The sequence below is a fragment of the Xiphophorus couchianus genome, chromosome 8, assembly GCF_001444195.1.
Source record: "Xiphophorus couchianus chromosome 8, X_couchianus-1.0, whole genome shotgun sequence".
Classification (NCBI taxonomy): domain Eukaryota; kingdom Metazoa; phylum Chordata; class Actinopteri; order Cyprinodontiformes; family Poeciliidae; genus Xiphophorus; species Xiphophorus couchianus.
Window position 1 is genome coordinate 6,352,181 of NC_040235.1, and position 17,177 is coordinate 6,369,357.

General features: G+C 36.7%; 2 protein-coding genes across 4 annotated transcripts in view; one reads left to right on the forward strand and one right to left on the reverse strand.

The window, feature by feature from the left end:
• The window catches only part of LOC114149750 (protein NLRC5-like), a 1,536,511-nt gene that overhangs the window by 873,912 nt on the left and 645,422 nt on the right, over positions 1-17,177 (reverse strand). The window lies entirely within an intron of this gene.
• tjp2a (tight junction protein 2a (zona occludens 2)) overlaps positions 3,374-17,177 on the forward strand; it is a 42,738-nt gene continuing 28,934 nt past the window's right edge. For 2 of the 3 annotated variants that reach the window (XM_028025823.1, XM_028025824.1), the window contains exons 1-2: positions 11,151-11,290; positions 15,445-15,574. In XM_028025823.1, coding sequence (XP_027881624.1) covers positions 11,184-11,290; positions 15,445-15,574 — 237 coding nt within the window. In that variant the 5' untranslated portion in view covers positions 11,151-11,183. Of the gene's footprint in view, positions 3,568-11,150; positions 11,291-15,444; positions 15,575-17,177 lie in introns of those variants that run through there. The other variant, XM_028025826.1, reaches the window with a different exon arrangement.

Genomic DNA, 17,177 nt, shown 5'->3' on the forward strand with positions numbered 1-17,177 from the left:
TTCAATGAAGGGTTGTGCTCTGCCACACTTACAGTATCATGCAAAACGTCTGATAGCACTAAATAATACAGATTAAACTTTCCCTGAACTTTCCCTGGTAGCTTACCAGGTACCTTCCTGAGACTTTTCCCAGATACCTATCAGATAATTTACTGAAATTGATTGGTTATTGGTTTAAAATATTTCTGGAATCTATTACGTAGGGTCCTGGAATGGTCTTGGAACCTCCTTGGTACTTTCCAGGAACCTTCCATGGACCTTGCTAGGCACATCCTTGGAAACTACAGGTACCTTTCTTGTAACATCCCAGTTATTGGATTGAGAATGGACCAGGTACCAACCTGGAATGTTCTCAGAACATACCAGATACATTTCTGGAAAATACCAGATACTTTCCTGAAATTTGCCAGTGATTAGCCTAAGACTTTTCTGAAACTTGTGGGGGAGTGTCCTGGAATGTTCGTAGAACCTTTCTCGCAACTTAACAGAAACATTTCCAGAGACCATCAGGTTCTTTCCTGTAACTTACCAGTTATTGGGCTGAGACTTTGCTGGAACTTACCAGATACCAACCTGGAACATCATGGGAACGTACCAGATACTTTCCTGGAACTGTTCCTAGAATTTACCAGGGACGTTCCTGGAAACTGCCAGGTACTGTACTGGAACTTTCCAGGTGCTATCCTGGCATTTTCATGGAACCTACTAGGCACTTCCCAAGAATCTGTCATGGAACTCAACAGATACTTTCCTGAAAGCCATTGGTATTTTCCTGTAACCTACCAGTTACTGGCCTAAGACGCAACATTTCATTTCCTGAACTTTACGAAATACCATCCCTGAACTTAGCAGGTCTCAGTCTGATGGAAAGTCCAGCGTTAAGTTTCCAGTCAGTGATTGTCTGGGTCACCATGTCAAGTGCTGGTGTTGGTCTACTGAGTTTTCTGAACACCAGCAGTCTACCAATATCAGAGCAATTCCTTCTAAGGCTTTATGGACATGCAGATGTTTTCCAGCAGGACTTGGTACCTGCCAAAGATGCCACAAGCTAGTTCAGTGACGATATTACTTTGCTTGATTGGCCAGCAGATGGACCTGAACAGTAAGGTCCATTTAAAATTGCTGCTTGGAAGTTAAACATAAAAATTCAGGGAGGAATAAATAATACCAAACATTAGTTTTCTTAATTTGGAGATGTTAGTCTGTTAGCACGCTAAACATTAGCATAACTGTTTTGTAGTTGTTACTGTGTGAGCCTAGTAGCATCCGAACACAGCTGTAGTTTTTTGTGGCATGAACTAATCGTTAAGTCTCCATAGAAAATTGCTTTGAAGGCAACAGGTGAACATTAGCATGTTAGCATGATATGCTAATTTGTTAGCTACAAATGCTATAGATATTAATTTAATACAGTAGTAGAAATATTAGTTTTTATTTCTTGCAACATGTTGTACAAACTGTCATCAAGATGGAGCATCTTAGCCTTTAACGTTGTTTTTAAATATTAAATTGTTAAACTGTGTTGTCATAGTAACCATTTACAGGCACAGTCTCATTTTACCTACAGGACATAATACGCAGCATTGTCAAAATCTTTTTGATTATCCAATAAAAGCTGTGATTGTTTGAAATGCCTTAAATTCTGATTTTATGTAAAAAGCGTTTTGTTTTTTTGTCTTTGTTTGGCTTTAGTTCACATGTTTAAACCAAATGTGTTTTTCTGTGGTTTTTAAGACTACAATTGTAAATTTCTGAAAAATAAATTAATATTTAAAGTCCTTCTGTTTATCTGATCTCTTGTTTTATGTTCACTCATAATCAGAGAAATTCATATTTTATAGTGTGATATATATAATTAATCTGACATTAGAACATTCAAAGCCTCAGATTAATGCAGTGATAAAATAAGCAATGAAAACTTACAAGGGGTGTCCAAAGTGTGGCCTGGGGGCCATTTGTGGCCCTGGGATGAATTTTGTGGGGCCCCGACCACAATTCAGGAATTGCACAAATTTGGCCCTCTAACACTTTTTCTTTTTTTATAAGTCATGCCACAAAACATCCAGCAAATCCTGCCAAATACCTTTTTGTCTAGTTTCTGATGCAAATATCTTCGTACACTTTAAATAAGACAAAACTAATATGTAAGTAATTCCTGAATATTGATTTTAAAAAGTTCTATTTCCACTGGCAGATTTTTTCACTTATAAGAAGATATTTTTCACATGTTGTAAAAATAACCAGACTAAACTTTTATCATCTTAGAAGGATTTTGTGCAAAAAAAATGTAATGAACATGTTTTGTGTAGCTCTGACTTTGGTTGCTAGGTGACAGGTGGGATTCCGCTGGGGTTGCTAGGTAACGGGGCAGATTATTTCACTTGTAACGAGACATTTTCCCCACATAAGTGAAATAAACTGCTAGAGGACATAATGCTTTTTAATAAATATTAAGAAATTATAACTTTTTTTCTTGCTGAAAAGTTACTTGCAAGTTACTTTAGTTTTATTTGAAGTGCATTAAGGTATTTGCACTAGAAACTATGACATACTTGGTAAGACGTTGTGTTTTTGTAGTGTCTCCCAGCGACTTTCCGCCTTGTTGTTGTCAGCTGACAGAAGTGTGTGTGTGGAAGGCAGAAGACAAAACGCCGTCAGAAGCTGAAGGACCCGTTGACAGGAAAAGGAGGCGGCTCTGCTCCTTCCTGTTCGGCGCTCGCAGCGTTCCTGCTCCAGTCCAGCTTCCTGTCCCAGTGAATTCCCAGTGTTTGTGCTCAGTATCTGTTCCTGGATCTCGTCGTCGAGGGAACGAGGCGCGGCGCCTCGACCCCCGGAGGGACCCAGGAGGTTTGGTTGATGCTGAGCAGAACCTGGTCTGATCCCAGCAGGAAGATCTGAGAAAACGACTGGAGGAGTCAAAGGAAGGGGTCAAAGGTCACAGAGGGAAACAGACTCCATCCATCCATTCATTCATTCATTCATTCATTTTTGTTGCTGTATTTGTTATTTAATTGGTTAAAAAATAAAATGAATAAAAATAAAGACTATGAGGACAAGGTCAAACAAACCTTTGTTGTTTTTCTGTTACAGAGGATCAATTATTAATATGCTGCATAAAATCAGACATACAAAAATCATTAAGGACTTCCTGTCGTTTTTATTCAAAGTACCGAAACATTACATTTTATTTTAAATAAAAAGATTTTATTTCATAAGCGTCATAAATCAGTGCTCAGTCTGCCTGAATGTATCTTCCTTTACAGAGCAACTTTGGGTCAGAAAGGCATTTTTTTGAATCCCACTCAGTAAATCTGTGATGAGTCAGAGCAGCGATACCATCAGCCGCACCTACTGCAGTTTCAACTGCACACCTGAAATCACTAAGCCACGCCCACATACCTGTTACAACCAGGAAGAGCGATTATATGGACTTCTCCAAAACATTCACCGATATCTTTCCCAGCTGAAGACCCCCTCCTAGCCCACCTCCTCCCCGTCCGGGCCGGTAGTTCGGGATAAAACCTGCGTTGGACCGGGAGAACCGGGAGAAAGACGCGGTTTCGCCAGGTGAGTACTCTCTGTTCCTTTCGCTCAAATGTCGCCTCTGTGGGTTTTTTTTTTCCGTGTTTCTCAGCCATGTTGGATCAGAATACCGACACAGACCGAGAAATAATGACCTACTTAGAGGGTTTTAAGGTGCAATAACCACCTTTAGTGCGTCTTAAGGTGGAACTAAAGGTTTAATTGATGGTCATTTTGACCCACTTCGTGTCCAGGCCGCGGTTTTGTTGGCTTTCATCCAGGAATAAACGGTTTCTGTCTGTCTGAGGCCTGCAGGTTGGCTTCAGGTGTGTTAATGAGAAGACCAGACAGTTTTTCACTATATTTAACCTCTAATGTGGTTTATATTAGATATTAAACCCATTTTTCTATATTTAACTCCGGTTATTTCTCTCACTTTCTCATTTTTCAAATGACCTTTTCAAGAGTTAACGGGATATTCAAAGAAATAATCTAATTTATTCTCTTAACCGTTTAACTTTTAAGCCTCAAGCATAAATTGAGGTTGGATACTTTTGCTTTTTTTAGCTATAAAAATGACGGAAAATGTTTTAGACATGGAAGTTTCAATGTGTGGCAATTTTTTAGAATTCACTGGTTTAGTATAAAAATAGTTTTAAATGAAGAAAATACTAATATTGAATTTTATTTTGTGGCTTTTAGAGGGGAATAAACACTGCAGATGTCCATGATTTTGTATTAGAATAAAGTTTTAACAGTGCAAATTACATTGTTTACAAAATAATGGAGAATTTAAAATGTTCCTAAACAATACTAATTTAGGCTTCCTTTAGTTGTTTTTATTAACATAATTTACGGTTTCTGATAATAAAATAAAATCCTATAAATATTTTTAGTTTTCTGTTTTTTACTAAACATTTTCCCCATTTTTTTTGTTCTGATTTTTGCAAAACCAGTTTAATGTTTGGATTTTGAAAGTTTTGAAGTTTGAAACAAAAAATGCTTATTTTAATTACAAAATATTTAAATAATTGCAGTTATTTTTTATTTTAAGTTTTTAGGTTCTTAAGAAATTAGTTAAAAAGATGAGAAATTTCAAATTTTCTTCAGAATTTATAAAATATTTAACTTCATTTTTAAAATCACAAAATACATTTTTATACTAAGGAAGAAATATTAAAAAACATATTTTTAAACTGGTCAGTCATTAGTATTTCTAACTTTTTAAGCCATTTGCTGCACAGTATGCTAACTCTAAAGTGCTACATCAACACCGTATTTAGCGAAAGCTAATGCTAACACACTGTACCAACAAAGTATTTAGCTGAAGCTAAAGCTGCTAGATACTTTATTTATGTTTGTCTTGTTCTCTACTCTCCATGTTTTATTTTGTTTCTTGTTTTAAATAAAGTTATTGAGGGAAAAAAAGGGGCGGAAATGGAACTGCTGTTAAAACAGTTTTCACCCCTTCAAAATAAGAGCGTGAATACAAACTTCTAACTTTTTGAAGGATTCTTCATAACCAAGACTTCAATAAAGATGTTGAACTTTATTAAATGAAAAGTTACAACACCGACAAATAAAGTAGCATTTCAGATTTAGATTAGGAAGCTCAGTGCTTTTAAATGTTGGCAAAAGCGCTATAGGCTAAAAATTAGCTCCTCTGTTAGCGCATTAGCAGATAACGACTGGATTTTTGGTGTAAAAAGAAAAGGCGAGGCTGTGCTCACTTTAGTAGCCTAAAGGAAAGAATCCTGTTTGACTCAAATGATTTTATTACCTTTAAATAACACGGAAAAATGTGATTATATGACGAAAACCTTCCTGTTAGTCTTTAAATTCCTGATATTAGTCGTTTATTTTTAGGTTTATGATCCGCTAATCATTTCTAATCACAAGAACTAATTCAGTTTAATTCCATTTCTTCTTTATTGTTCCCGTCTTGCTGACGTTCAGTTCTTATTGTTGCTTTTATTGGGTTTTTGACAAACATAATGACCCTTTTTGAGAGTCGTAATGGAGGCGTATAGATGTTGTTTACATGCTGATCGGTCGAACCGGTTGGAGAACCTGCTTAATGAGTCGCATTTTCTTTTCTCCTCATTACTAAACCTGAACACTTCAGAGGGAAGTGGGCTGGCAGGAGGTGCTGGCTGCAGTTTTCCACTGAACAGAGGAAGAAATGTTTTTTTAAATGGGTTAAAAAGAGGCAGTGAGGCCTGCTGGTCCTGAAATATTTGATCCTCCCTGTTTTTGTTATGGATCAGCGCAGCAGGGAGGTGTTTTATCTGCTCAGCCAGCAGCGTGGGCCAAGCATTCCTTTGAATAGAAACGCTTTAATCTGTGAAGTCCTGACCAGCTCTTACTGGTATTAATAACACAATGAAAACTGAGCTTAAACATCAATTTTACTCAGTTTTAAATACAGTCCGAGTTGTTTACTTCACCCAAACTGACAAATTAGGCAATTTCAAGAGACTTAAACTTTACAAACAGGTCAGAATTACACCCAGATATTAAGCCTATAAGCTGAACTCGAGTTATTGATGTAAGAATCAGATCAAATGCAAAGCGATCGTTCAGATTGCAGACGCTACGAAAACGATCTGATACATTTACAGATTATTTCCACATATGGAAGAGATTCAGATCTGATTTTACTTTATGTTTATAATTCTAATAATATAATGAAGTAATAACTTATTTTATTTGTTGTTTTTATTTATTTTAGATGTCTAAAATGTCTTCCACTTCCAGAGTTAAATGTTCATTAGAATTTAAAGTTTATTGATCTTTGAGAATGTTTTCTTGCATTATTATTATACCATAAAATTACTTAAATTGTCTCAAAACATTAATATTATCGTGTATCGCAATAACTTCTGGGACGATTACTTATCAGGCCTAAAAAACTAATTAAAGAAAAAATCCATAATTTAACATGTTTCAGTTTAATTAGTTTGGTCCAGTCATAAAATGTCAGCTGGTAAATTTATCCATTAATTCACTGACTTTGCAGTAATCAGTCGTCCTGACTGCATGTGGCGACAGTAGACACAAACAACTCACTGTGAACGGGGAAAAAAACTACACTATAAAAAACTACACTTAAAAACTTACACTAAATTGTTCCGGCACGATAAAATTTAAAACTCTGCGATTAACATATTTCAGTGCAACTTAAAGTTTTTAAATTAATTTAATAAAAAAGTTCAACTTATTTTAAGATGGTTTAAAATATAATTTTTTACTAAATTTCTGATCCTTAATTTTCATCAATTAATAAATCTAACTCTGTGATAGGTTTTGAATTATTAATTTGATTATTTTTCATTAATTATTAAAATGACAGTCAACTCGATCAGTAATCAATTAATCGATAATTGACTCAAAAAAAGTCAGATTGGTGAAAGAATAGCAGAGCATTGATGAAGCCAAAGCTGAATAAAAAGAAAAACTATTTTTCTGTAAATATCTTCTACCTCAAGTTCAGATTCAGCTTCACCTGCTTCAAATTATGTAAAAAAATCTATTAAACATCTTTTGCTGTAAAACCATTAATCAATTAACCCATAAAATAATCGTCAGATCAGACCTACGCCTCATTAAATCTGGCAGATCCTTCCTATTATTATACCATTAAATTACTTAAAATGATCACTGAAGTAATGCTACTGCATTGCATTTTATTTCCTTATTTAAAAAAGCTATTTAAATATGTTTTTGACATATTTTAATGTATTTGTGATATGGCAGAAAAAGGCTAAAGAGGTTAAATGAAAAGTCTTTTTTGTTTTTATCTGATTTATTGTCAGAATAATCAGTCGTTAAAATAATCGTTAACCCTACGTAATAGGAAGTTAACATCCACAGCTTAGAAAATCTGGTTTTTCTCGTTCATATGAACAATGCCAGGGTTTTTCTCCTCCAGTCGTTGGAAAAACCAGATACAGTATCGGATAAGTTGCTTATTTAATCTCCTTGCATGTCGTGCCGCTGCTGAAGAAAAGGAAAAAACAACTTTCCCGTCCCTGCAGATTGAAAAACCAGTCATTTTTTGCCGCCCATCATCCCTGATGATCCCGTCTCCACCTGTGCGGAGCATGTGCTCGCTCCCTGTCAGTCTCCCTCGTCCACTTCCTCCCTCTCTCCCTTCGCACGCTCTGGCCACAGATTTGCGGCTGGCATGTGTCCCTCCATCTGGCCCGCACATGCACCGCATTTGGACGTTGCGTAATGGCCCGCGGCCGGGGGAACGCGGCGCCACCGGGCCACTACGCGACACGTGGGGACGTGACAAGAGAAACAAACTGCTTATGTAAAGGCATTAAGACGACCAAGCAGCTCCTGCCACATTTGCTCAGCCGGTTGAGGAATTAAAAATAGAAAGTTGGGGAGAAACAGAAAACATGAAGCGACAAAGGAAGGAGCTGCTGGCTGAGTCACGCTCAGCCGTCTTTTATAATTAATAATGGGAACTTCACTGACGCTTTTAGTCCTCAATGCATGATTAAAGTCATCTGCAACATATTTTGGAGACTAAATCAGTTTAAAACACATTTAAATGTCATTTTGGGTGTTTTCTAGCTTCACAATTCATTTTGATGCCTCTGGGGCTGAAACGATCGGATTAGTTGTGATTAATCAATGATTGAAGCATCAACTAATTTAATAATTTGTTAATTAAATGGAATATATATACTTAAAACAAAAGCCATTTGCTGGAAAAACAAAATATCCAGAGCAGTAATTATGACATTAAATTTAAGACAATTTAATATCTTAAATATAAAGATATTAATATTTAAGAGAATTTAATATCTTAAATTGTCTGCCTACTTTTTTCAGGATGCATTCACACTAGTTCTGTTTAATCCGCTTTAATCCAACTCCAGTTCATTTGCTTAGAAAGTTTGATTAATTTGAGGAGAGGTTGCTGTGTGATCAAACTCAGATCGGTTGAAGTGAACTCTGATTCGGTTCGACTACATATGCGAACGCCAGGCGGACTGAGACGGTTCCAAAAGGAGGAAGTTGCAGGGCATTCTGGGAAAATACAACCAAAACAAACGCACTAGCAGGAAAAATAGTTTGTGGTATTTAAACAAAGAGAAAAACAAAATCCTCCAATGATTTCGTTCCATATTGGTTTACATTTTGCTGCGCTCGGTGTCTCCAAAGGTTTTCCTGTTGTTTCCTTGAGTGGTTGTTGGTGCAGCGCCCTCACAGGCGAGGAGGGGAACAGGTTTTTCATCGGGTTTGGTTCATCTGACTCGGTTCTGTGTTGTAAGAGAACCACAGCAGCTGGAAATGTAACAAATGTTGCAATTTTGGAACCAAATGTTGGAAAAACATCCAAATTGTGACGAAGTGCAAAAACTTTCCAGATGAAAACATTTTATAAAAGAACATCCTAAAGAGTCAACATGACGATGAAAACTTTCTCAGTTTATTCCCGCCTGTTGAACTGACGGGTTTCTTCCTTTTTGTTGTTGTTTTTCCTGCGCTGTGAAATCTGCAGCAGCTCTCCTGGCCGTAATCCAGAGGCCCAGGCTGGTCCAGCATAAATCCCATTCGGAGTTGCATTAGCTGGCATCTCATCGAGAGGGCACATAGATTAATATTTTATTATTTGAACCCCCAGGACACGCATATCTGCTGTCATCTGGAGACTAGACGGTGGATTATTAATCTGGCTCTGATGACTTTACATCAGGAGAAGATACAGAAGTTTATTTTTAAAAGCTTTATGCTTTAAAAAGGTTAATCCAGAAATGAAGATGAAGGAAAAGATCATGAATTTATGCTTTTTGAGCCTGGTGGGTGTTTGAGCAAGTTGGGACCAAACGGTGCAGCAAACCTCAGCACATTCCTGGCTGGTCCAAACGGATCCAGTTTTACTTCAGGCTCCTTCTGAATGTTGTGCAAGTAAAATCCTGACATGAAGCAACGTCATAATTTATAGCGAATATACAAATAACCAGCATGGAAACAATTTAATTTAGTGTATTTTATCATAATATACTTTATTATTGCTTATTTTAGCATTACTTTCATATTTAGCTTAGCTAACCTTATCTTAAGTTGATTTAGCATAGCTTTGCTTTTTTTGACTTGTCTTTATCCTAATGTGATTTTTATCTTCTAGTTGAATTTATCTTAGCTTTAAATCACAGTTTAGCCTTGTTTAGTTTAACTTATGTTTTAGTTTTAGGTTATTAGCTTTGTAAATGTTATTATGGCCTCAGCTTATTATGGGTTTATTTTAGCTTATCTTATTTTAACTGATCTTATTTTAGGTTCTTATTTCTATATATTTGAGCTGGTTTTAACTTAACAACTTGGCGCATTTTAGCTCAGTTGATCTTTTATTACAGTTTGGCTTATGCTGTCTAATGTTAGCTTATCAATAAATTAAAGTAGACGATAAAAGGTTTCCATATCTAGTTTAAGAAAGACACGACCATGGCACGGTTTTTAATTACTTATCGCGTCATTCACACATTTTTAACTGTGTTTTTAATTTAATTGTGAAATAAAACACACAATATCAAAAAGATTTTGGTCACATTTGTAATGGAAACTCAGCTACTGCTGAGTGACGGCAGCTAAATGTACTAAAGTAAGAATATCAATACTTTAACACATTTTTACTGTAGTAAAAGTAAAAACTATTTGGTAAAAAGTCAACTCAAGTACTGAGTAACTGATCAAATTATCAATCATTTGTATTTAAAAATGGCATAATTAGATGGACCAAAAGTTCAGTGAAAATGTTGGTATTTAAAGGCCAAAATGACAAAAATTCATATAAGTAGCAAACAAATAACATCAGGCAAAAGAAAATTTTTCCAAATCAGTTTCTTTAATAAAAACAAACTTAAGAAACTTTAACAAAAACTGCAGGTGTGTTTCTGTGTCAGGTGAATTTTTGTTTTTCATTCAGTGGGTAGAAAATCCAGAAAAATGCTTCATAAAAAAATTACTCAAGTTAAAGTAAAAAGTACAGCATGGCAAAAGTGAATTTTTTCAAAAAAGATACTCGAGTAAATAGAACTGGATAAATGTAACTGGTTACTACCGAAATCTGTGAACATGCGTATCAGTGGTTTGGACATTTCTGGTGTTCCGTAGCTGTGCTGATGGAGGGGGTGTGTCGGCTGAAGTAGATGGGTCGCTGTTTAAGTGGCGAGAAGACTAAGCCTCGATGGGGGGGATTATGGTGGGCGGGGGCGGGGAGCCTCCATGATCCGTCAGAGCTTAGTAACACAATTATCCCAGCGGCTCCGGCAGCAACGACGATGATGATGATGATGGTGGCGGCGGCGGCAGAAGCAGCGTTTTCATTAGTGTAATGCCCAGAGACGCTCCGTTATTATTATGTAAGCGTGACGCCATCCCGGCTCCCAGCGACGGCGTGGCGGCTTGCTTCCCGCTCGGAGAAGCCAAAGGGACGTCGGTCCGTCAGCAGCGGCGGCGGGGATGTTGCCGACCTCCGCGCTGGATCCCAGCCTGGTTGCCATGGAGAAGCGGATGCTGTGAGGAGCGGAGACGGAGCATCTGATGAGTCAGACGCGGGGAGATGAGAGGGAAGGAGACGGACGCGCGGCAGCGGCGGTCTGATGGATGCTAGAGGAGAGATTTAAAAAAAAGAAGAGAAGATGAAGTTTAAGAAGTTCATCACCATCATGCAGGCGGCCATTGGGGTCGTTCCCCTGAACAAACGGGAGCTGATGCCGCCCGGCAGGAAGCTGTGGCGACCCCCAGGGTGAGAAGGACGTCTCTGTTCAATTCTCACAAATGGACGAAAAAATAGCGTTTGGTGAAGCAGGGAAGGAACAGGTGGATTCTGTACCTTTAAGATTTCACTTCTTAAAAATAACATCAGCACCAAAGAGAAGAAGAAAAAATATTTATCACTATTATTCTCTTTTTCTGTGTTAATTTGTCCACTGAAATATATTGTATTTTTATTGATTGTATGGATGAAATCTAGCCTTTACTTCTAAATCGGTCTCTCTCTTAGATTAATACAGTCATTGTAAACAATACTGCAGCCATATTGTCAAAAAATGAAAGGAAAAAATAGTTTAAATTAAAAATATTTTCACATGGGCCAAAATCAACAGCTCAAAAGTATTTATAGGTCAAAATAAAGTAATTTTTAAGATTAAAATAAAAACAGTTCATGGTTAAAGCAGATCCAGTTTTTTAACAATAAACTATAGATGACTATTTTAATTAAATTTTTTTTCTTATACGTTGCACGTTTTATTTTGGGCTCAATTTGAAGAATTTTCTTCTTTTCTCATGAATAAAAACAGAATCTAAGTTGGTCTTTATTTTAACACACTTCCTGTATTTGACCAAGTTTCAATACAGCAATTAAAAGCAGATTTGGATGCACCAATCTATAATCTGGATTACAAGTCAATGTATAAATTATGTCTCTGTTACCATGACGACTGAAGGAAGGCAAAAAAACTCGGAAAAGGCGATCACTTTGTGTTGCATCTAGCAATTTTGTTAGTAGATTTCAATTTCAAATTGTAGTTTTCTCCTAATTTCTGGAATTTGTTTTTGAATTTTGGACAAATTTTGCACGAAATGTATCCAAGGGCCACGAACGGCCCACGGACCCTACTTTGAACACCCTTGATTAATAACTTGGAAAATACCCCAAAACCTCTGCTTCTAACCAGAAATCTGTTTTAATGGGTGTTTTGTTTTTTTGTGAAAACTGGAGCCTTTTGTTGACATTTTGGGTTAAAGTTCAAACTTTGTTGCTCCAGTGAACTGAAAGCAGCAGCAGCAGCAGGAGTTGAATATCTGGTGGTTTTGACCTCCATGCGTCATAACAGAATATATTGAAACAAAAACAAAAGGAGACATTGTTGCATTCAGAGTTCAGCTCCTTAAACTTTCAAGGTCTTTTTGTTCTGTCCAGTTTCCCGAACGTTGGAGGCTGTTGACCAGAACCAGATTGGAAATGATGTCGCATTAGAAATGAGGATTGCTTGAAATGCTGCAGCTGTGCAGTCAGAGGAGGACAGTTCAGGTCTCTTCCAGTCCTTTGGGTTGATTTGATCTCTTTTTTAATCTAATATACTTTTGCTTCAGGTTTATTTGAGTGGAGCAAACAGAGATGAAATGTCATGACGGCTGACCTTTTGTTTTCTGTTGAAGCGGTTTTATCCTCAGAGGGGAAAATCTTTGTCTGAATTGGCCTGTTTGTGCATCGATACACAGGAAATGAATTTAAAAAGAAACTTCACCTGCAAGAGGAATTATTTAGAAAATATCTGGTTGAGACGGCGCTCACGTTTGGTATTCAAGGACAAGATATTCCTTAAAAATGTCAGATTAAAATGTTCTCTGGATCCAGAAAACACATGTTGACACAACAACAAACTCTTCTGACTTTCCTAAAGTCGTTCCCGGAGAACAATGATCTGGTTTTCCATGTTCACGCCTGAGATTTTTGATTCGCTTTAAACGGACCAGAGTTCGTTTCCCCTGTTGGTCCGAACCTTTAGGTGTGAACGCACTTCAGCAAATGGTGTGGGCCGAAGTATAAAGTCGTAATAAAAACAACAAAAACATGTTACAAGAGCGAAGTCGCAGTTATATGAGAATAAACGTTCGACGATGAGAATAAAGAAGTCGCAAGACATTAAAGATGTACTACAGATTGTAGTAAGATTACAAGAATGAATTATATGACGATGCATATTATGAGTTAGCTTGTAATATAAAAATACCAGAATAGTTTTACGACAGTTGTATTACAGAATAAAGTCGTGATGTGAGAGAATTGTCACATTACCAGAATGTTGTAACATTCAAACAAATTATACGGCAATAGACATATTACAAATTAAAACATAATATTTAAAGGGTCGCAGCATGATAATAGTTATACAACAGTTTTAGAATGTTTACCAGAATGTTGTAATATTACAAAAATGTTGTATAACATTCATAATATCATGAAAAGAAAGTTGTAATATTTTCAGAATAAAGTTGTAAGACAATGAAGTCGCGACGTTAGCAGAATAAAGTTGTATGAAAAAGACGTACCAAATAAAATTGTAACATTACCAGCACCGAGTTGTAATGTTAGTTACCGGGATAAAGTCGTGACATTATCAGACTAAATTGACTAGTCCGTGTGGATTGTTGATGAAAATCCCCAAGAATCCGTCCAACATGGAGGAAAATGTTTTCAACAGTAAAACGAGTTTCCCAGGATCGTCTCAGCAGCTGTTTTCCTAAAACGTCGCCATCGGGTTGTTCTCAGAAACCCCCAACCGTCTTCCTCATCCTCCCTGCTGCGGGCGCATAGCTGGCAGCAGCAGCCATTATTCAGGGACCGGTTACCATGGGAACCACGGCGAGGGAAACGAGAGCCATGTTGGCAGAGGACTGAACATGTCGCTCACGGTTAGTCAGGGTGAGAAAAGAGCAAGAAACATCTTTGTTTTTATCACATATAACATCTTGAATCACCAAATCACAGCTGATGTTCACTCATTTAGTTTATTTTTAGTAAAATAAAATGATAAATAATAATATCCTGAAACAAACGTTGGTCTGGTTGCAGGTCTTAAAGGTCAGAGTGTTTCGGACTTTCTAAAAGCGGCTCCTGTGAGTCTGAAGCGTTTGGTGACTCAGACTGAAGAGTTGACAGTTTGACAGTTCGGCCGCTGAGACTTTCCCTCTAAATATTTCAGGACCGTCGTTAAAAATTTAAAGCTTGGGGCCACAGAGGCTCATAAACATCCAGAAATACAAACAGATTTCTGCTGAGTTTCATTATATTGCTGACAATAACTGTGCAATATTGGGTTTTCTCAGGTTTTTATTACATTTTAAGGTAAATAAACTGAAAATGGTGTTTTTTTTATTTATTGGCATAAAGATGATGGGAAAGTTTTTATTGCGATGGCTAAATCTTACTTTAGAAGCAAAAGTTTGTAATATACCAACTTTTAAATTAAATCTAGAAAAATGCATTTTTTTGGTGCCTCGCGACCCTTCAGAAGTCCCTGACCCCCATTTTGGGAACCTCTGTGCTGCCATAAATAAGTGTACAGGAAGTGATTTATTAAATATCCAGCATTTATTTCACTTTTCACAGCAGTTTTCTAAATTTTATCTAAATTTATTTTTTGTCTTATTTGAGATCTGCATCATTTCTATGGTGACAGGATAAACTTGGGTCCTTTTTACGGCGTCACATTGATGCTAAAAATCTTGACTGTACAATGAAGGGGAAAAAATCACAACTATTCCTGTTCCTTACTTTCATATTTGAAATCTGCATCAATTTTTATGACAGGATAAACTTGGGTCCATTTTTATGGCGTCACCTTCATGTCAAAAATGTTGAATGTAAGGAGAAGGGGGTGAAGTCAAAGCTTTTCCTGTTCCTTACCTTCATATCTTCTTCTTTGTCATCTTCCTCTTCTTGTATTTTGCCGTTAATGTTGGCTGTCACTGTACTTGTGCTGAAAATCCAACCAATGAGAACTGCATCCTCCCCCATCTGACAAATATTCAGTCAACATTAAGAGCACAATTTTCCCAACAAAAATAATCACTATGAATGAATAGAAATGCCTGCGATCAGTTTTAATTTGCTTGACATGCTCCTCAGCGTTTTTGGCAGGAATATGATTCCGTACAACCTTTTTTTTAATACACTTCTATTAATTTTCAAGCTTTTTAATAATCACATTCAGTTTAATAAGATGATAAATGTGTCATGATGCAGATAATTGTTTATAATTGATTAATTTTACCCTTTGTAGTCCCAACTGGTCATGTTGGGATCAGTTTTTATAACTTCATAAATCGACCTTTACCCTTTCACACGTCCCTGATCTGTGAGAAATGCTGAGTTTTTCTTCTTCTGCTCAGGGACCAGGGTTGCTCTGACCACACCAGTACTGACCTGCTCAGGTCCGGCCGCAAGTTCTGCTGGTCCAGAGAAGCCCAGTATTTGTACCTTCGCCGCCTGTCGTCGAGGAGCTTCTCCGCCATCACCATGGTACGTTGACATGCCGAGTGCAGGAGACGGAGCGTCCGCCATGTTTAGGGGTTAACATGGGGTCAGGAAGCTTTGCTATGACGATGCAGCTGCTGTGAAAAGGATTTTATTTATTACCCAGAGTTTAAAATGTCACCAAATGAACAGCAGTTATGGTTGTAGTTGAGATGTTTGTCAAATTCAGCTTATAGATCTGGACGTGTGTTTGCTGTTGGGTAACGTTAGAATATGTTCTGGGTAAACTCTGGGGTTTTTTCCTCTTTTTCCTTTTTTGTCTTGTATATGTCTTTGTTCATTTTTTCTTTATTTTTCTTAATATTTTTTATATTTTTGAAATTTGTCTTTAAATTTTTCATTTTTTCATTTTCCATCTTTTCCTTCTTTCCCTGTTTGGCTCCTTTTCTTATTTGTTTTCCCTTCATTTTTTATTCTCTCAGTTTTTCCTTTTTCCACTATTAATTTAATCCTAAGTCTGTTGTTGTTGGTTTCTTCCATCAGAATTAAACATTTGAAGCAGCTGCCTGATCTAATATGAACAGAATGTGAAAAATAAAAGACGGTAAACTGATCTGGGGACTGATGATGTTAAACCTGGTTTACTATGTTTAACTTTATTTGTCGTAAAAACTCTGATTTGGATGCAAAGACCACAGGGAGTAAAATCCCAACCAACTATCTGTTGATGCAAATAGTTTAAATTCGGTTGCATCTCTCAGTATGTCCCCTAATATCGATCAGTAAATACCTAAATAATTTATTTCAATAATTAGTTTTGAAAAGGATTTATTTTTGTATAAATTTGTTACAGAAACATTGATGTTTAAAATCTTAATTTTTGTAAAGTTATTAGTAACAGATAAAGCATTTTATAACTTTCTTTAGCAGTGACGTTTTATGGCTTATCCTTTGTGTGAAGGATGTCATTTCAGGTCATATCACAGCTTTTTTTCTGCCACACTTTTACCTTCCACCAAACTTTCAAAATAAGATACAGCACTCTGTGATCATTCAGCATTGTTGGTAATGTTTTCTGATTTATTCTCCTTGTGATGGATGCCATTTATTCTCTGGAGGGTTAGAAGTCTCTTCTACAACACTTCTTCCTTCCACTAAACTTTCTCTCTGTAAACTGGGACATATCATTTTGTGATCAGTCAATATTATTTACAATGACTTTTTCTGTAATCCTCCTCATGAAGAATGTCCTTTACATTCTGGAGTCCGTTTTTCCTTCCACTAAACTTTCCATTTATATAGTGGTAGAGCGTTCTGTGATCAGCATATATTGTTGGGAAGGACATTTTGTGGCTTATCTATCTTGTGAACGATGTCATTTATACTCTGGAGAACAACTGTCAGGTTTTTCTACTACACTTTATCCTTCCACTAAACTTTCCATTTGCATACTGTGGTACAGCATTTTGTATTGAAACCAGCAGTGTTGGCAATAACCTTGTGTGGCTTGTTAACCTTGTGAAGGATGTCATTTACATGTCAGGTTTTAGCCTTTTTCTACCAGAGTTTTTCCTTCCACTAAACTTTTGTATTATTATAGGCCTTACCTGGAAAAACTAACAAAAAATAGTGCTTGAAATCACTTTGT